Raw genomic sequence first — 21,983 nt, 5'->3', positions numbered from 1 at the left:
GACATTGCTTACCCTTCGCCTGCGATGCGCCAGTGATGGGTCCGGGATGTTACCATTTCCATTCGTTGTGTCTCCTTGATTGTTAATTGATGATGGCCTTAAGACATGGCCACCCTCATGTCCTCCCTCAGCACTTATTCCACAGCCAAATACAAAACTCGCCAGCGAGTGGTAATGAGCCAGCAGCACAACGCCATGCACCAGCTCTGCCAGTGACCAGCAATGCTCTCCAGTTTTCAGCAAATTCTAAGTGGATAGAAAATGCAGAGTTTTAAAAAGAAGTTGGTGAATAACAATATTTTGATTTGATTGCTTCCCTTGCTTTATGTATTTCATTGCATACTTCTTCTGTTCCTTTGTGCCTTTGGAGGGATCAACTCCCAGCCCTACGCTAACATTATTCTGAACTGACCCAAAAAGGCTTGGTAAGAGACATTTCAGCATAGATTTTTGATCAGATCTGCTTTGGACCGAAACGTTTGGTTGGTCCTCCCTACATGTCGGGGGTTTCGACAGAGTGGGAACGAAGAAACAGTTTTCACGAGTATGAGATTCAGCAACCAGAGGACACAATCTCAAACAATAACCGGGAAAAACAAAAATCAGAGAAATGAGGTGTTTTGTTTCTTATAGAGTTGTACATTTGGTATTGAATGCACTGCTTGAAAGCAGGGCAGATGCAGATTCATTCATAACTTTTAAAAGGGAACTAAACTTGAAAATAACAACAAACGAGCAAGGTTTTGGAAAAGAGCGGTGTTGTGGGTCTGACTGGACAGCTCTTTCAAAGAGCCAGCAGAGACTCAATGGGTCGAACAGTCTCTTTTCTGCATTGAATGACTCAATGAAAACAAAACAAAACTGAACTGAAATAATAAAAACCCGATCAAAATGTCTTTGCTGTTTTAAGTTTACCACTTTATTCGTGTCAAAATTAGCATGTCACTGGGGAAATCCAAACATTTAGGATGTGGTTGAACGGTAATTCAGCCAGATGGTATGTAGGGTTCACAGAAGGATGTACCTCACCTCAATGTGTTGCTTGGTGATGAGCCAGGGCCTGTGTGCCAGGATCTTGTTGATCTCATTGAGGTTCCTCAGTCTCTGAGGGATACAGTCAAGCCCCTGCAACCACTGTGGGTCACCACCCACCTGCAAAAACTGATTAATGTGAACTTCCACCAAGTAAGAGGACTGGTGTCGAGCTGCCGCCTAGAATGGTGTGTGTGAGAGGGAGAGAGAGAGAGAGAAAGGTTTAGCAAAAAAAATTCAAAATTAGACTCTGAAGTCAAACTGAACAACATTCCTCTTCGGGTTATTGCACTACATTAGATGCTACTAAGGCAAAAGAAGTGCAATGAATAGAAGTAGGAATAGGCCATTTAGTCCCTCTAATCTGCTTGATTTTTCAATGGCATTGTAGGTGAGCTTTTGATCAAAAGATATTTGAACTTCGTTTGGTTCCCCAACCACTTGTGTGAACTATCTGAAGGTTGCTGGCATCACCAAATGGAACTCCAGCAAGAGTAACTGAACTCAGGGTAGGATGAGATTAAATCCTGAGGAACTCTGATTCTCAAACAGCACTGACCATGTCACAGAAGAATGAAAGAACAAAGTTGTAACAGATACTATACTCAACAACTTCTTTACACGGCATGGATGGGTTGGACTGAAGGATCTGTTTCCATGCTGTACATCCATATGACTCTACGCAATGGAACAGACAGCATTTAGTTTGAGATCATGTAACTCCTGGAATTTAGTCAAGTTTTCTATCTTTAAAGCAAAGACAAAATTAATTTAAAAATGAATGATGAGAGGCATTCACACCAAGCCTTTTAAACAATTAGATTGAATACAAAAAAAAATACTATGTGCATTTTGTAAAAATGGAGAATTCAGGAGCTGAATTAATATCCGTGGAGATTTTGCTAAGGCTGACTGAAGTGAGGCTACTGAGGTTAACTTCACAAAGGAGTTGATAGTGTAGGTGTAGTCATCAACAGAGATTACTTGTCATTTCAGTTACCAACACAAAGCTGGCTGGGTTAAGCTACTGAAATGAACATAAAAAGGGAGCTGGCACAAAAAAATGGGGGAAGACATGTCCCAGTTTTAGTGAAGTGTTCAATCCTCCCTCATGATCATTATCATGGAGATGGTTGTAATGTCTCTCATTCATTTAGCTCCGGCAAACTGTTACTTTAATCCACTGCAGTCCATAAGCACACTTTAATGAAAATAATCAAAATATTAATTAGAAGTGACAAAGATTTCCCTAAATGAAGAAAAAAGCCCCTCTTAGCCTGGAGGTTGCATGAATGCGATGTGCAGGATAGAAGGAAATAGCACAGACAAAAATTCCCTTAAACCCCTTAAAGCAAAAATAAAGGCTACAGAAAGATATTGTCACTTTAGTGTGGTGTTCAGTCTGCAATGATTTGTGCAGCTAACATCTAGCAGTTCCACTTTTCAGGGAATTCAGACAGAGAGACATGGACACAAGAATTCAATGAAAGGTCTGTGACAAAGATAGCAAATGGTGGTCTTGATTTGATTAAGCAAGTGTAAGTGCACTTTGCTGCACTGGATTATTGTTCTACTCCAGCTCAGACAGGAGCTGATGCATGTCATGACCAGATAATCACAAGGACACGTTGCTGCTTCAGTGAGCATCCTGTTTTGAAAGGTCCATTTTTGTCTTGGAGATGATTGAGAGAATTGTCTGCTATAGCGCAACAAACACCTATAGAGGATTCCTAAACCTCAGAATTCTTATTTTTGTGTTCAGATACTTCCTTTGGGGGCAGCATGGTTAGTACTGCTGCCTCACAGCGCCAGGGTCCCAGGTTCAATTCCAGCCTTGGGTGACTGTGTGGAGTTTGCACATTCTCCTTGTGTCTTTCCTCCAGGTTTCCTCCCACAGTTCAAAGATGTGCAGGTCAGGTAAATTGCCCATAGTGTTAGGCGCATTAGTCAGAGGGAAATGGGTCTGGGCGGGTTACTCTTCAGAGGGTCGGTGTGGACAGTTGGGCCGAAGGGCTTGTTTCCACACTATAGGGAACCTAATCTAATCTTGTCCTTGCCCTTTTCCAATTTCCATATCTCTTCCATTCCTATTACCCTCTTAGAAATTGGTGTTCCTCCAAAACTGGTCTCTTGCTTTTCCTCAATTTTAATTACGCCATCACTGACAAATGCCAGACGTCACAGGCTTTTGAAGCACATCACTAAGCCTCCTCCTCTCTCCCGTCTGGAAATCCAGGAACAACAACCCGTTTTTTACTCACCTGACCAAAGATCTTAGAGTGAAACTATGTTTGGAAATAAATCTGTGAAGTGCCCAGAGATATTTAACTATATTAGGGATAGCTGTATAAATGCATGAGCTGTTCCTGCTGAGTATTACAGGTTGAATATGTGCAGATATAATGTGGCAAAATGTCAAAAAAGGTGAAAGCATATCATAAACCCTCAGTCTTATCCTCCTTAAGATAGGTTCGCTTCCAATGAAGGGTGGCATGCTGCCTTTCCAAGTGTCCATGAGCGTCAGTGACAGTTAAGCTGAACAGGCAATTTACTCTAACAATAGCTATAGGGTCAGACTCATACAGTATGCAAATAGACCCTTCTGTTCAACTAGATAAAAACAATGACTACAGATGCTGGAAACCAGATTCTGGATTAGTGGTGCTGGAAGAGCACAGCAGTTCAGGCAGCATCCAAGGAGCAGCTAGTTCACACTGACCTGACCATGTTCCCAAACTAAACTATCTCACCCACCTGCCTGCGTTTGGCTCATATCCATCCAAATTGTTCCTATTCATGTACTTATCCAAATACCTTTTAAATGGTGTAACTGTACCTGTATCCACCACTTCCTCTGGCAGTTCACTCTAATCACTGTGTAAAAAAAAGTTACCCCTCATGTCCTTTTCAAATCTTTCTCCTCTCAACTTAAAAACATGCCCCTCGTTTTGAACTCCCCCACCCCAGGGAAAAGACCTTTGCTAGTCATCTTATTTATGCCACTCATGATTTTATAAACCTCCACAAAGTCACCCTTCAACCTCATACACTCCAGTGCAAAAAGTCCCAGCCTATCCAGTCTCTCCTTATAGCTCAAACTCTCCATCCTGGTAAATATTTTCTGAATCCTCTCCAGTTTAATAATATCCTTTCTATAACAGGACTCTATACAGACTCTTGCACAGGCCTCACCAACATCCTGTACACCTCAACATGACATTTCAACTATTTTACTCAAAAGGTCTGAGCAATGAAGGCAAGCTAACTGCCTTTTTAACCATCCTCGGATGCTGCCTGACCTGCTGTGCTTTTCCAGCGCCACTCTAATCTAAACACTTCTTAACTATCTTCTCTACCTGTACACAAATTTCAAAGACTTATGTACCTGAACCCTTAAGTCTCTGTTTTACAATACCAGCCAGGGCCCTACCATTAAATGTAGAAGTCCTGTCCTTCATTCCTGATGAAGGGCTTATGCCCGAAACGTCGAATTTCCTATTCCTTGGATGCTGCCTAACCTGCTGTGCTTTAACCAGCAACACATTTTCAACAACGAAGTCCTGTCCTTGTTTGTTTTACCAAAAAAGCTATGGTGGGGAGACATGCCTCACAAGTGGCAGCTTTCCTGAACACCCTTCTCTCCTGCGTGGCAAGGTCAAAAGCTGAAACTTGTTGTGCTGCGCCCCTTGGATTAAAGCCATATTTCTAAAGGCTGGCAGAAAAGGCACAGTGACATTACCATGATGGCGATGTAGTGTCTGTAGTGGAAGGGAAGAGGTCCATCCATATGCAGCAGGTAGTGTTGGGTTTTCAGGAATGACTCCAAGTACTGAGGGTGGCATCCCATGAGTTGCACGACTCCGTCCAGACAGCTCCTACTGCCCAGCGCTTTCACAAACAGCAGGTGAGTCCGCTCATTGTCTGCGCCCATCTTGTTGATCTGATATTAAAAGCAACACAAAACAGAAACGTCAGTCAAATTCCTTAAAATCCATTTTCCTCAAAAGACGTTGGCTAGCTATTAAGTTTATTAAACTAAAAGGTTCCTCCTGTAGCTCCATGTAAAGTATCCTGCTCTCAAGTGTGGAAACACATGTGAATTCAGGTTTTTAAGTACCCCACCCCCACTCTGCCATCATCCCCATGTCACAGATGACTGGTTAGTTTTGCCTGCTGAGCGAGTATAGGTACCAACACTTGTGGAAAGCACCAACTGGAGAAACAGTTACTTCCCCAGGGCTGGGAGGAGTTGGAAAGAACAGTCACTTATTTTGTTGTCACTATCCTGACAACTAGTTGTAAAGTAGCACAGGCAAAATTATCTAAGAGGAAGACCATGCATTTACTCTTGGTTAATGTCCATGTCAGATCCCGCTGAAATATAAATAAAAAATGCCTACAATCAAAGAAGCGCTCGGAGAAGAAATTTAAAATCTTGCAAATAACTGACTGCTCTAGAAACCTCTTTTCAAAACTTCTCAAGAGTAAACTGAGCTAAGCAAACTATAAAAGCCCCAGGTTGTTTCTAGGCTGGGATAGCAATATGGGTCATTGTATTTGCAATTGATCTTGGGAGTTGGAAAATTAATCAGGCAGGAGTCCTATTGCTGATTTTTAACTGGTGACCTACTGGACCTCAGGATGATAGAACTGGGTTGACAGGGGTTGCCACTGTGTCCCTCTGTCTGAGCACACAGTGCAATTCATCTCAATTCACATGTGCAATATGACGGTGGTCAAGATATAGGTGGGCAGATGTCCTCTGGGGAACTGTCCCTCCGTATTAAGCTGCCCTTGTGGAAGGGAATCAGAGGTAACTGGAAGGAATGAAACAGGTACATTGTTATGGACTCAATGTTATAATCACAGTCTAATCAGTGGGTATGTGACGGTGTTAAGAGTAAAGGAACATTACAGGCCCACAAGGTTTTCCCATGATACACTCTAGTCAGTGAGGTATAGCGTGCATCCTTAAGTATACACTTAATGGTAAGGTCCTAGGGATTGTTGCTGAACAAAAAGACCTTGGAGTGCAAGTTCACAGCTCCTTGAAAGTGGAGTTGCAGGTAGATAGGATAGTGAAAGTGTTTGGTATGCTTTCTTTTATTGGTCAGAGTATTGATACAGAGGTTGGGAGGTCATGTTGTGGGTGTTGGTTAGGCCACTGTTGGAATATTGCGTGCAATTCTGGTCTCCTTCTTATCGGAAAGATCTTGTGAAACTTGAAAGGATTCAGAAAAGATTTACAAGGATGTTGCCAGGGCTGGAGGATTTGAGCTATAGGGAGAGGCTGCACAGGCTGGGGCTGTTTTCTCTGGTGTGTCAGAGGTTGAGGGGTGACCTTATAGAGGTTTATAAAATCATGAGGGGCATGGATAGGGTAAATAGGCAAAGTCTTTTCCCTGCGGTGTGGCAGAAATAGAGAGCTTAGGTTTAGGGTGAGAGGGGAAAGATATAAAAGAGACCTAAGGGGCAACTTTTTCCACAAAGAGGGCGATACGTGAATGGAATGAACTGCCAGAGGAAGTGATGGAGGCTGGTACAATTACAACATTTAAGAGGCATTTGGATGGGTTATGAATAGGAAGGGTTTGGAGGGATATGGGCCGGGTGCTGGCAGGTGGGACTAGATTGGGTTGGGATATCTGGTCGGCATGGACGGGTTGGACCGAAGGGTCTGTTTCCATGCTGTACATCTCTATGACTTTAAATGAACCCATGCAACCTTTTTTTTTTTACATTCAACTGGCTCATTTCCAAAACGTATTTCTAGCAAACGGAATTAATTCGAACAATACCTCATGCTCTGGTATCAATGGATTTTGTCCATTGGTACAAGGTCTAGCGACCCTGCCTGCCCGCTCCTGGAAGAGAATCAGAAGAAGACACATTACTAAAGGCTACAATGGATTGATGTATGATTCAATTACCTTTCAATTGCCTCTTACATCTAGGGAAGTCTCGGTTGATTCGCTCTTGCATCTTATTGGCGTATATTTACAGACTTGGTTGAAACTTCAAGGTCCAACAGACACAACATTAACGTTGTGTAAAGAACAAGGAACAGGGGGAGGTAAGTTAGCAAGTAACCATCACAAAGCCAAGTTTGGCTTTAAACCCCTTTGAAACTCTGGGAGGAAAGAGAGACAAATGAGAGTTGAAAGGTTTACAGATGCTGGGGCTGGTTTAGTTAAAGCACCAGGCAGATATGATTTTAGCAGCGTGTGGATGTTGTAAAGTGGGGAACTCACCGTGGTGAGATGGGGAGACTTTGAAGCAAGAGAGAGTAAAGTCCAATTCAGCACTAACTTGCAAACATTAAACATTTTTTAAAAATTAGGAATTTTGCAAGAGACACGCAAAGGTCCCAGGAGACGTTACATGGAATCGATATCTCTGAAAACACTGACTGGGACCTCACTGCTTGTAGATGGATTTTGAATTGTTTGCTTTCAATGAGAATCGGTTTAAAGGGGCATCTTATTACAGAAATTCAACTTATACGCTTCCACCACACAAACTTAAGATAAAACAGGGACAAAACCAGGAGAGGCATGAGAACTCAAAAACAAAGAAAAGTCATCCTTAAAACCTACCTCTTCCACCAAATATTTGGCCACCTATCCTAATATCTTTTTGTGGTTTGATTCATTACACTGCTGTGAAGTAACTTAGGACATTTCACTACACTAAAGATGCTATATAAATGCAGTTTGTTAGATTCATGATGACAGGATCAGGTTCTATAATAATACCCTTCATGACAAATAAACCATTGCCAAATCACGAAGGGTCAGTTTTAATTAACAATAAGAATGATGTACTGATGGGTGGTCATCTACTCTGGAACCTTATCCCTATAGGAGGCAGCGCCTGTAAACAAATCAATCAGTCTAACAACTGTGCAGCAGGCAAAGCTGCAAATATTCTGGCAACAAGAAGCTATACAGTAAACACAAGACTGATGAGGGGGTTTCATATAACCCAGAACACAGAAATGCACGTCCATCTCATAGTGTAAGGTTCTTCAAATATGTGCCTGTGAAGTGAAATGTGGAACAGCAGTACTGCTCATATCTAGGTCGTGTCAACACAACATTGAAGTGATAATCTGTGTATTCTGAATTTCATTTATCACATTACATGACGGTGTGGCTGGGCAGAGAAGCACAAAAGTCAGAGAAAAAAAAACATACAAGCCGAGAGATCAAACAATAGTAGCAGAGGGAGAAACAAAGGCAGAGAACAGGGGAAAACAAAACACTGAGAAGCAGAGAGACAGAGTTAGAGAGAAATAAGTATCGGTGTAGGAAAACATGAAGAGAAAGAAGGCAAACAGAAAATGGGATGAGATAGATTCCGATCAGTATGGGAAATCAAGGGCTACAGGAAAGGGCAGGCAAGTGGATATGAGGGAACATTGGATTAGCCACATCCCTATTGAATGGCAGAACAGGCTCAAGCTGCAGAATAGTCTTGTCCTGTACCCATACCTTGCAGTCTTATGGTCTCTTAGGAAGGCAGGAAACAACGGAATGAGGGATTGATATTCAAGGCTAGAAAAAGAAAAATGAAAGGTAGAGAGAAAAATGGAAAAAAACAGTTGTAAATATGCAAGTAGTGTTACAGAGAAAGAGGGAAATCAAACAATACAATGAAGTCAAAGAAAGTGACAAGAAGTGATGGTCACAAGTTGATTATTAATGGTCAAAGGTCAAATATCAACACACATTGGAAAACATCAGGGCAACATTTTGAAGAAGTTTGGTGTAGTTTTCAAGTGCTTGCTGCCTGTATTATATCCACTGAAAGCATGCACAACAACTGCCTCAAAAGTATCAACACAGTTTTGATAAACTCCAGTGAAGGCTGGAAGGCAAGGCTTCCCAAACAGGAGGTTCGCCAATTGGGGTTATGGTTCAGAGAGTTGTGCTCATGAGAGGCAGTAATGGGTGCTGTGGATTTGGATAAAGTTACAACAGCCACATTCCCACTCTAACAGGCCTTTGCTCTCACTGAGAGGTCACAGCAGTTCTTGAGCCTTGAAATGGAGTCACAGTGGGAACAAGTTTGGAAAGCACTGCTCTAACAAGTTGGCCACGAGAAGAACGCTTTGAAAATAATTTACAGTATGAATCTAACAATTAAATATACCATACTTGTTTATGTCTATAAATGCTACAAGATCCACCATGTTAATGCATGACTTCAGACTCTGAAGTCCCTGGTTTTTAATGCAAACTTACATAAATGACCATTTTGCACAAAAACTATTGACACTTGGCCTGACTGAAACAGCACTTAATGTAGCCATGACACACTCAGAATCCCTATTCCACTCCAATATATCCTCAACTAGCTTTTAATTCACCCTCCTTACACAAACTCCCAACCATATTCCCCAATAAATTGTTGAGTAATGGAACAATTTTTAAATTTCAAGAACCCAACTTCAGCAACATTGACTTTCTAGTCAGTTTCATCACAATTAGATGCAGAAGTACCTTCAACAAGATGTCTCAATGTTGTGGAAAATGATGGCAATAAAGTTGGAAAATGGATAAAGAACACCTCTCCTTTGTCCTTACCAATGTGGTAGGCATCACATTTCCAACTGTATGTGCATACCCTGCCTGCCCACCCACCAAATTGGTCCCCATGTACAGTCTGAAAAATATGGTCTAATTCAGGTCAGGTTCAAATCTCTGACCCAAAATACAGTACCTTATTTCTAGCCACAGAAATGTAAATCACACGACAGCACTGTGACTAGTTTTTCATCTTCCCACATCAACCATCTCTGAAGTCAAAGTAAAGCTGTTAATTTTGTATCATTTGGCGGGTAGTTTTCTGCTGTGGGCTCATGCCCATGTACACTACGGGTTCCATTAGAGGCCTTTCCTCAGTATGAAGTGCAGACCTTTATCCCAGCAGTCCAAGCCAACAAGACTTCAGAATAAAACAATCTGTACTTTGACACATTAGCAATCTCATGGCAGAAGCTTGAGTAGGAGTTACTCTTGAGGTTCAATGCTTCGTTCCTGCTACATCTGAAGTGTACTATAACTGACACAAGCAGGTGCCTAAGTTCTAAGGTGCATGAAATGGCAAAGTGTTCCATTTCCCCAGCACTGACATCCCCTACTTAATAAGCACGGAAACTTTCTACAGAGAATAAATTTAGAAAAGCGTTGTTCAAAATTCCGCTGCAAAACTTCTTTCACAAGTGTCCAATCCAATGCAACTGGTTGAAAAGCTGATACCAACGTCATAATGTTATGGTGGTCTAGTCTCACTGAAGCAATGTTTACTTAATACGACAGTACAATAAGGTACTTCACAAAGAGCAATGCTGGATGATGAAATATAGCCCATGTCAGCATTAAACAGTTCATCACCTTGGCCTGGAACCAAGTTTTCAGACTGCAGCTGGCAGTTTCCTAACACTCCTTTAACAGTTTGAGAGGAAGCTGGTCTCGGGTTCCTCTATTGAGGAGTTTTCTTTAAATATTAAAACTTTCACATGTCATAGAGGAAGAAAAGTTAACTCCTTCTTTCCCACCAAGAACATAGAAAACCATACACTGTTTTCAAACTCCTTCCTCCACAAAGTAAATTCTTATGCAGTGCTTCCTTCTGACCTCCCCCACCCTGATATTTCGATCTGGCTGCAAGATGTGGAACACATTCTCCCACGCTTGAAACACACGGTCTAATTTCACGATTTGTTTCTTTCCAAAGCATCATCCCATTCAAAGGATATGCTAAAAAAAAATTGGGTTTTGCAAAACAAAAGTGGATTTCCACTGTTTAAGGAGGGCCACAGAAACTTTCCAGATGTGTACTGAAGTTGGACACTAACAGCATTATCAGAGGACTAACGGAAACAATAGGGAAATTGTTATCTCATCCCAAGGGCTCCCAATAAATATTCATACTGTGGGCGAACAGAAAGGCGAATGGAATGTTATTGCTTGTCAAATAAAGAACTTGCATCTATACAGTACCTTTTACAACCTTAAGATGTCTCAAAGTACTCTACAATCACTATTGAAGAACACACAATGTTGTAATCTTGTACATAACACGGTCCCATATTTAGATAGTTAAATGAAAAATGGCAGATTAATTTACTTCTTTTAAATTATCCCAGCTGAGGGAGAAATATTTGCAAGGAGAACTCCCTGTCCTTCTCTGAATAGTTCTATGGGATCATTTTCATCAACCTGAGACAGCATATGGATCCTTGCGCTAATGGTTCCATGATGAAACACTTTAATTATGAGGAGTGTTTGGAAAAATTGGGACTACTTTTCTTGCTGAGGAGAAGGCTAAGAGGAGATTTGATTGATGTTTTCAAAACTACGAGGAGTATGGACAGAGTGGATCGGGAGAAATTGTTCCCTCTCATTAACAGAGCGAGGACCAGAAGGCACAATTTTCAAATGATATGCAAATAAAGCAGAGGCGAGGCAAGACAAAAAAAACTTCTTTTAAGCAGTGAGTAGTTAGGGTCCAGAATCCACTGCCTGTAACTGTGATGGAGGCAGGTTCAGCTAAGGCAGACAAGAGGGCATCAGATATTTATTAAATTGAAGCAATGAGCAGGGTTACAGGGAAAGGCCAAGCGATTGGCACACAGTTACAAACTTAAATCTGCCGAGGAGGTTTTATTCAACACATGCGAGATCCAGTGCAGGCACAATCGCTTCCTTCTGCACTGTATCAGTTCGGGGATTCTGGCTGAGGTGAAAGACAATACTCTTAACAGCAAGGCCTTCACTCATTGGCATGCTCAAATGTGAGCCTTGATGATGTAGTTCCTGCTGTAGGACTGATCCCTTGCATCTTCTGAATAAGAAGCAGGATGATAGTTTCTGAGCCAGTTAACCCTGACTGAGCTTTACACAAAAAGAGGTGTGGTAATAATCTTGATTAGCAATCGTTCTGGCCAGTCCCAGAGATCAGGAAACAGGTCCCAACTTTCTGCAGGGACATAGGTGGCACGGTGGTTAGCATTGCTGCCAGACCTGGGTTCAATTTCAGTCTTGGGTGACTATTTCTATGTTCTCCCAGTGTCTGTGTGGGCTTCCACCAGGTGCTCCTGTTCCCTTCAACAATCCAAAGATTTGCAGGTGAGATGGATTGGCCATGCTCAATTGCCTTGTATTGTCCAGGTATATGCAGGATTGGTGGTTGTGGAGATGGGGCGGTGGGGTGGGGTGGGGGGGGGGGGGGGGGGGGGTGTTCTTCAGAGGATCGGTATTGACTAAATGGGGTAAATATGGATTCTATAATAAAAAAGCCCAGATGGGAGCAGCCTGAGAAAGTTTTGTTGGAAACATACAGTGAAGTGTTAAACGTAGGAGAGGTGACTTAGAAAGCCAGTTTCAAGTCAAACAAGCTGGAAAAGTGAGGTAGTGGCTCACATTTATTATTTCTATTTATTGCATAAAGTTTTACCAATTAAATTGTGTAATTAACTGTTTCTCTGTATGTTCAATATTCTGCAAAATGAAAGCAGCTTAGCATCTTAACTAAAAACTTCTCTCACCTACTGGCAAACTCAATCTGCCAAGGAGGTTTATTCAACACATGCAAAAAGACATTCATGGCTGGTCCAAATCACAAGCAGATGCTATTGTTACAGTTCAGTGGCACAGTATGAAAATTTCACGTTAGATTTTGCTGGAATCACAACGTCATTTTCTGATGCAATACTTAATGAAACATATATGTAGTCCCTCTTGAAGAAAGCCCAACAGGTACAATTTAACTTCAGATCACAAACTTTCTAGAAGGTGGTCTCTGTGCCCAGTTGATAGAACACAAAGAGGTCCTAAGACATATGAACAGATTCAGCCCATTGAGTCTGCTCCAATATTCAATGAGACTGTGACTGATCTGATATTTCTCAGCTACACTTTCCTGCCTTTTCTTCATAGCTCTCGATTTCCTCAGTAATTAAAAATCTGCCTATTTTAGCCTTGAGCATACTTAATGACCAGCCTCTGTGATAAAGAATTTCACTGACTCACTACTGTCCAAGAAGAAATTCCTCTTCATCTGGCTTGGCTGGTGAAACCTCACTTTGAGATTATGCCCTGTAGTCCTACCCTCTCCCACAAGGAGAAGCAAGTCCCCTAGAATCTTGCATGTTTCATTAAGATCACCCTCATTCTTCTAACTTCCAAAAAGGTGCAAGATCAACCTTCTTAACCTCCCTTCGTTACAAAATCCTTCCATACCTGGAAATAAATCTGGCATATCTTGCCTGAACTGGCTCAATACCAGTATATCTTTCCTTAGATAAGAACACCAAGACTATTCACTGTATTCCAGTTGTGCTCTGATTAGTACCTTGTTTAGTTTTTGCAAGACATTTCTATTTGAAGAAGCACTAGCCAAACTTGTTCACACCACCAGGGACAGGTCTTAGTCATCCTTTCAGTTCTCAAGGCTCCTTAAGTTTCCTTAAAGGTAAGGTTCTACTCTGGACCATCCACCCGGATGTTTTTCTGTGCAAATATACCTCATTGGTGAAGGACAGACTCACATCACACACTTCAACATCTGTAAAAATGTACTTCTGATGAAGGTGTTATCCTTCAGCAGAATTTTGAGATTAATTTGTTTTTCTTTCCTATTCCTGCAGCTACATTAATGAAAAGCACAGCAGTAATGGGTGCCATCGAAGGATAATGGAGTTGATGGGGGGGGGGGGGGGGGGGGTTTGGTTCTGCTCAATGTCTATTGTTTGTATTCATTCAGGGACATGGCCACCACTGGCTATACTAGCAGTTAGTGTTTATCCCCAATGGAGAAGGTGGTTTTGAGCTGTCTTCTTCAACCACCGATGGCCATTTGATGGAGGTTTGATGTTAAAAGATGAAATGGAAATATCTCTTTGGACATCAAAGTAATATTAAAGGGTTAAACTGCACTGTCTTTGGGTGGGTACGACAATCATGAAGGAATGTGGATGACTATCCATTGTAATTTATACTTCATCTAGACAGTAATTTGCTAATACTCCCCTGCTATTGTCAAGTTAAACTCTAATTCAATCTCTTGCATCCAGTAATGCTTTCTGGTCAGAGGTATGTCGCACATGCATTGTCTTGAGGAATCACTGAGTCAGAAAATCATCTGCATAACGATTCCCCAGGATTTGGGCATTAGCATTATTTCTGAGGATGATCCCATCCTGCCACTGTACTGTGGGTAACATGTGACTGTGAGTAACTGGGAGTTGTCTTGAGTGGCATGTGACTGTGGGGGAGTGGCCAAAGCATCTGTAGGCAAGACTAACTGACCTGTATAAAGAGGATGTGTTTTCGTTGTTCAGGGCCTCACGTTGACCCGACTTCGCCTGCCTGCGAAGAGTTCCAAAGGGGGTCATCTAGCTTGGACAAGCTTTAATAAACTTTAACTGTTCGCAGAAGTTAGTGTGTGTGAACTGTATCTCGTGTGCGAAATCTTGGGAAAAGAACCTAACATTTGGTGGCAGCGGTGGGATTTTGACTTAGAGGCGTTTCGTCATAATCCCACATAGGGACACCTTCAGAGCTGTCAAGGAGACAGTTCCAAGATTTTGACCCAGTGATACTGAAGGAACAGCGATATATTTCCAAGCCGGAATGATGTGTGGCATGGAGGGCAAATTGCAGGTGCTGGTGGTGTTCCTATGTACCTACTGCCCTTGTCCTTTTAAGTGGGAGTGGTCATGGGTTAGAAGGTGCAATCGAAGGAGACTTGGTGAACTTCTGCAGAGCATCTTGCATATCGGTACATGTCCTGCTTAAATGGAGTGAATGGATGTTTCCTCCAGTTATATTATGGGCAGCACCAGATTGCATAAAATCTTTATTCATGTGAATTGGTTCATCAGAAATAGGAAGCTAATTTCCACTTAGGAATCCCAACCCCAGACCAGAGCATAAAGTAGTGGCTAGGTTTCAGAAACTGCAGCCGTACAAACGAGGTAACTCAAGCTTCAGGGCTACTTTTCCCCATATTCCTTTCATTAGCTTCCCACAAAACATAACACCAAGCTTTAATTTACTAAAAGCATCAAAACACCTTGATTAGATTCTGGTCTGTATTTCATACAAATATACAAAATATGAGCACCAGCAGACCATTCATCCCCTCGATGCTGTTCTGCGATTCGATAAGATTATGGCTGATTTTATTTAGTGTTTCCAATTCTATCCCTTGATTAGCTTGCCTGACAAGAATATGTCTCTGTCTTCAAAGTATTCTATGACCTTACCTCCACTGCCTTCTAAGGCACAGTTCCAAAGCCACACAACACTCAGAAAAATTTCCTTGTCTCTGTCCTGGAAGGACGACTCCTAATTATAAACCAATGCTACCTAGTTCTGGACCGACCCAAATGAGGAAACATCATTTACTCTTAGGAATGCATCATCTGATATTTATGTCATCTAAATTCTTCAAATCAAATTACAGCAGAAACCTATCCGAGTTATAATCGATTCTTCACATGAATGTTTTCCATGGCATTGCTCACTAGTCGACAGTTGAGATATTTTTAGCTGATAAGCTAGCCTGACCTCTTTGCATGACTGATCAATGGCTCCTTGAGAGTACCTGATGTGGTTATATTTGGTAGAGATTTTGCCTCTGAATCATGAAGGTCTTGGTTCCAGGCCCCATGAATGCAAACAAGAAACATGGCTGACAATCCATAACAATGTAGTGAGAAAGTACTGACTTTTGCATAAGACATTAAAGTGAGGCCACATTTGCCTGTTTAATGTGACCATTAAAAATAACATGGCCCTGTTTTAAATAACAGTTAAGTTATCTCTGGTGCCCTGGCCAATATTTATCTCTCAATCATTGTCTCACACATACAAAAAGATGAGATTATCTGGTTATTACCATATGGCTATTTGTGAAATCTTGCTTTTTACTTCCTGCCCTATTTCCTACATTCCAGGAGTGACTACATTTCGAAAGTACTCTGCTATCTATAAAGTGATGTCCAGTGGTTAAACCAGCACAGTTTAAACATAATTCTCTTTTTCTGCAACGACCTTGCTAACATGAAAAGACCTGAATTTAGATAGCACCTTTAGATAGGCCTCAGGTCACCCCAAAACTGGTTTGCAACCAATGAAGCACTTCTGACAGGGAGTCACTGCTGTAGTTTAGGAAACACAGCAGCTAATTTGTGCACAGCAAATTCCACAAACAGCAGTGTTTTAATTACTAGATAATCTATTTAATGAGGCCGGTTAAAGAATTGAGTTTGGCCTGGATATAGTGATAATGTGCCTGCTCTTCAAAATAGTGTCATAAGATCTTCAGCATTCATCTGACATAGCGGACCTCAGCTTAAGCTCTTATCTGAAAGAAGAACTGCAGCCACTTTTTGTGTCCAGCTCAAGACCAGAACTGCCATTTTGAAACACTCAGCTTCTCCCTCTTTGCGGGTGATTGACATCTTTTAAAGAAAAACAGTGTGTACCATTTGAGACATAGCAATTTCTAGGATATGCTGTTTTGGTACAACACTGATATTACCACACAAAAAAATGAGAGGGAGAGTATTGGAGGATGTAAACGTGACATATTCTCTGTCACGTTTAAATGAGTGGCTGCTATAGAAGAGGGGGCACTACTATGTTAGATTCTGAAGTTAAACCAAAGCTTGATGTCAATGTTGACCTATTTTAATACTCCAATGTTTCAATTGTGAAAATGATGATAAAACTTCACATTATTCTTGCTGTAACCAACAGAAGACTTTTTTTCTGAATTTGAAAATGTTCTTTCATTCCTTTATCTATGAAAGCAGCCATTTCTCCCTACTGCACAGTTTCTATTTTGGTTTTTGCTTTTCTTGATAACTTTGCAGCAACACGTACATTACATTTAAATCACTTTTTTTCCATAAGTTCCTAGCTTTAAAACAGACATGAAGGCTGAAATTCTGTTAAGGCAGCAAGTGCAAAAGCAAAGGTTAGGCAACTATTTTGGCTGGGGGTGGGATCTGTTGCCATATTTTTCAAAACTATCCAGGAATTAATTAGTTACCAATGGAGCTTCCGTCCCCTTAAAGAGCCAGAGCCCATCTCCAAGACCAATCAAGAGAGCTTTCTGTTCAGCAGCGCCATAACGACCAGAGGCCACTGTTGGGAATGCACATAATAGGCAGGACACAATGGGAGCAGGTCATTGCTCCCAACTAAGCTAAGTGGGGTCTTGGGGCACCAGAGCCAGTCAAGCAGCCCCCAGCAATGGGGTAGGAGGGTTGCCAAGGCAGCAGCCATTGCCCTGAATGCCCAATTAGGACCAAGAATTTCTCAGGCAGTCTCTTCATTGGCACAGGGCCCACCCACCGTGGTAGAATACTATTAGTGGCCACAAGAGGCTCTTAAATGGCCACTTAAATGGCCTGATTGGCCTCTGAAGAGAGAGCAGTCCACCACTTTCCTCACTGATTTATCTTTATTTACCTTCCTCTTACTTTCTGCTTCCCGACCCAGACCTCTTATCCCTTACCTAGAAGGTGAGTGAAATCCAGCTCATGGTAAAACAAGACTGAAACCATCTCCACAAAGAAATGCATTACCTTACCCAGTTTATACACGTCGTGATAATTCATCAGAAGCTAATCTGCAACAACAGATCGCACAGAAAGGCAAAATAAAACAATATGTGCAGGCTGTAAAGAACGAACTCCTACAACAATGGGCTCAGAATGCCATAAGATGGATCAAGTTGACAGTAGTGCTACTGAGTGGCTGGCCCCCATTTCAAGTCATTTTGTCCTCCCCAGTGTGATTGTGAGGATGGAAGGAAAGAATTCGCATTTAGAGATATAATGTTGTAATATGAACACAGTTTGATGAAGCAAAATGACATGGACTTAAGAACAGAGTATTAAAATAATGCAATATTGTGGGAGATCACAGGTAGACTAGTCTGAAATACTGGTATATGGTTTGAAGTTCATTTGTATAAAGTTGAACGTGGAGGAGAATGAGGTGATACATTTTTGAAAGTAAGAACAACAGAAGTGAAGATACCCTTTGCTGTGCATAAAGCTGTGGTTAGATCTCAGTCAGCACATATGTCCTGTTCATGTTGTAGGCAATGTAGAAAAGGATCAGCCAGCCTCAAAAGGTCTTTGATTGCCTGAATAGGCTTGAAGAGTTTTTTTTAAAACTGAAGGACAGACTTTATGGAGATTTGATTGGGGTCTTTACGTAGTGAAATGATTTGATTTGGTCTACGCGGATATGCTATTTGAGTTAGTTTGATGAGAGAGGACTTCAACATGTGAATATAAATTACGCAAACACATAACTAGGTTGGATCTCAGGAGGTAAATCTTTTTTACAGATATTCGTCACTTCATGGAACTAAATGCTACACAAAAAAAACACATTCAGGAAGCAAAGGTTTGCCTAAACTTCGAAACTTGCTATTGTTCTTGTTTCCTTCAGAGGCTTTTAAAACAACCCCTCCTCAGTGGTGCCTTCACTTCAATCATCTTTTCTACTTACTTCTTATTTGACCTTCTCGCAGAGCATTCTACTTATTTTTCCCTACACACAATACAGTGTGAATATGAAGAATTCTGGTGTTAAAGAGAAGTCATGGGTGAACTTTGTCAGCAAGCCCTGGGAGTATACCAGACACAGCTGAGCCTGTTTGTATTCTCAGGTGGCATCTGTAAGGAAGCATCTTCCAGTAGGGTTACCATGCAGAAACCATGGCCATCTGAACCCAAATCTCACCAAACTACAGCTGGTGGTGAAGCCTCCTTTGTTGCCCTGAATGAGAAAAGATAACTCAGCGGAGATCAAGGCTTGGACACGGTCTCACTGAGGTGTGCCTGGCTCAAAGACCTTTGACCTCAGAAGAATGAAAAGCACTGTCTCTTCAAACAACTGGGAGAATTCTCACAAGTAGGACGGCAGAGGGCTTAAGATAAACATTGTTGGGACCAAATCTTCAAAATTGTTTTGTGGTAGTTTCTATTTGGTCAATAAATTTGATTCAGTAAACCTTAGGCAGCATGAACTGCCTGAATGCAGTTTTGAAGTGACTGTATCTCCAGATGTATGACCAAATTTAACCCTTACTTTCAAACAGATGTGTTACTGATTTGGGACACTACCTGATAGTTTAATGAGCTGCTGATTGTTTACGGTGATAAAAAGGGGCATAAATGCAATGAAGAGTGGGTTAACAGACCCATGATATCTTATTCAATGATTGCCGATCCATGTCAGCACTGAAATGTGACCACCTCCACCTAGTGACTGTACCACTGACAGACATAACAGCTGCTCACCCATGGGAAGCCTCGTCCGTCACTGACTTGGGCTGATAATGTATTGGATTACCCAACCATCCTATCCTTCAGAGTGGCCCCAAATGAAACTCCCACTGGTCATCAATAACTTTTAACCAACTATCTGGAGATAACTAGTAAATAAATAACTTTTTTCACAATTCTCTTAAAGGAGCTTGTTGTTATTTCTTTACCTGTAGATTCCAACCTCAAATGGATTAAAAAGTAAAACTTGCAGCCTTGGATCATAATAAAAGGGCCTGTACACATTTTTGTAGTTTTTTTTAATCAGAGATGGTAGAGCAGCAGAGTTGGGACTTGAACTTAGGCCTCTTTCCAGAGATATGGACAGTACCACAATGCCTCACACATTAGGCCAGACTTAACTGAATCCCCCCAGCCTTATCTAGGATCATGAAAACAAAAAGTGAAAGCTAGGGGAAAATTAACCTTTTCCACAGCAGTCCCATAAAATCTGGATTTCCTACTTTAATGTTTCACAAATTCAATTGTTCTTGGTAATGACTTGGAAGAGTGCGAAATTCTTTTTCAAGTGGTTTCTGCATTGTGAGATGATCAGAGATTCAGCATTATAGACAATGGCTTTGATTCTGTCATACTATCAGATTGTTGGGTCATCACCTGTCTTAAAATCACAGTTTATTCAAGCACCTAACTGATGAATGACACAGAGCAGTGTCGTGTGGGCACTTAGCCCAGTGCCCATGTCCCTCCAATAGACAGCAACCAAGTATGGCAGTGTGATACAACATTAAAGGAGATGTAGCCAGATTTATATAGAGGTGGTTCAAAAACAGAACTAAATGAGTAGGGATAAAAAGAAAATTCTTACACTGGAAAGTTGGATTGAGTGGAGGTGGATCCATATTAAGGCAGATTGTATTTATTTCATACAAAATACATAAATATTTGTACTTCAGATTAGAATGTTGACATTTTGATTCAATATTGGTGAAAGACTGCAGGTCTTGGCAGATATGTGGCAGATGCAGTTCAATGAGAAATAATTTCCAGAGAGATAGAATTGAAAAGAGGAAGTTGTGCTAAACATTTATCGTGTCTTGGCTAGACTGCACGTAAGACAGCAATACTGATCACAATATTATAAGAAGGATATAACATACTGGAGAGGGTGCAGAGACAAGAGTGATAAGAAATTCATGGGTATCCTTTTCAGGAAAGAACAGTTAGACAGGTTCTTTTTAAAAAGTTCCTTGGAAAAAAAATGATAAGGGATGATCTAAGAGGTAGATTTAAAATTATGAGAAGTTCTTATAGAGTGGGCAGTGGAAGAATGTTTTCTGTTATGGGGACCATCAAGAAACCCAAAAGCGAATTCACAAGAAATGTCTTTACACAAAGAGTGATGAGAATGTGAAACTTATTTCCTCATGAAGTGACTGAAGTGAATAGTATAGATGCATTTAAGGAGAAGTTAGACAGGGATATGAGGGAGAAGGAAAGAGAGGATTATTTAGGATGAAACAAGGAAAGGTGCACTATCTACACAACTTTGCTATTTTCTAGTCACAACGTAATTTCAGTTTCTGACCACCAGGTGGGCATGTGGAGTACCTTTCTGACCAATGCCACGAACAAGGAACCCCATTAGTCCCATTGTGGCCACACCAGTTCTTTAATAATAAACTATCCCATTAGTTCCTTGTTCTTTCCTCACAAGTTGTCACTTTATTTCCTTTTTGAATGTAGTATTTATCCAATTTCCTTTTGACAGGGAGTAAGTCTGCTTCCCGTATGCTTTCAGGCAGCTCATTACAGGCCAGAAGAAACACGCCATATGATCATGCCTCCTCCTCTCTGACAAAATCAGGTCTTATTCTTCTGTCAGTAAACCCATCAGCTTACTGACCTTACCACCACTGGAAACAATTCCTCCCTGCTTGCCCCACCAAAACTTTCAATGAGTTTGAATTCCTCTACCAAATCCTCTATTAACTTTTACAATCTTTAAAAGGCATCTGGATGAGTAGATGAATTGGAAGGGCTTTGAGAGATATGGACCAAATGCTGGCAAAGGAGACTAGATTAATTGATTGGCGTGATTGGCAATGGATGAGTTGGACCGAAGGGTCTGTTTCCATGCTGTACAACCCTTATGAAAAAGAAAACAATCTTAATTTCATGTAACTATAATGACATGTTCCAAGGCCCATTCCAGCAAATGTCCACTGCACACTCTCTAAGGCTTTGACATCCTTCCTTAATTGTAGTGCCCTGAATTGAACACTGTATAGTACTCCACTGAGACCTTATAAAAGAGTCAGCAGCTGCTGAATTTGTTTCTATTTGTAAAGCTAAGGATCCCATATGCCTTCACAAGTCTTTTCAGACTGTCAAAGATTTGTGTACTTGCATCTCAAGTCACTGTTCTTGCATCCTCTTTTTTTCCTTTATTTTGTAACAGGGTGAGGAGTCGTTGGCTAGGCAGCATTTATTGCCCATCACTAATTGCCCAGAGGGCAGCTGAGAGTCAACCACGTTGCTGTGGGTCTGGAGTCACATGTAGGCCAGACTAGATAAGGTCGGCAGACTTCCTTCCCTAAAGGATATTAGTGAACCAGATGGGTTTTCC

The 21,983-nt window shown here is 41.3% G+C and overlaps 1 protein-coding gene across 1 annotated transcript in view; it reads right to left on the bottom strand.

The window, feature by feature from the left end:
• The window catches only part of LOC132820131 (sestrin-3-like), a 55,237-nt gene that overhangs the window by 10,444 nt on the left and 22,810 nt on the right, over positions 1 to 21,983 (bottom strand). The window contains exons 2-5 of the mRNA XM_060832070.1: positions 6,831 to 6,896; positions 4,772 to 4,972; positions 1,030 to 1,212; positions 13 to 246 (exon numbers count right to left, since the gene is read on the bottom strand). Of these exons, the coding sequence (XP_060688053.1) occupies positions 13 to 246; positions 1,030 to 1,212; positions 4,772 to 4,972; positions 6,831 to 6,896 (684 nt within the window). The remainder of the gene's footprint in view (positions 1 to 12; positions 247 to 1,029; positions 1,213 to 4,771; positions 4,973 to 6,830; positions 6,897 to 21,983) is intronic.

Source organism: Hemiscyllium ocellatum, chromosome 11 (assembly GCF_020745735.1).
Source record: "Hemiscyllium ocellatum isolate sHemOce1 chromosome 11, sHemOce1.pat.X.cur, whole genome shotgun sequence".
NCBI lineage: Eukaryota > Metazoa > Chordata > Chondrichthyes > Orectolobiformes > Hemiscylliidae > Hemiscyllium > Hemiscyllium ocellatum.
The sequence above is the reverse complement of the archived record's forward strand: the minus strand, read 5'-3'. Positions and strand labels throughout refer to the sequence as shown.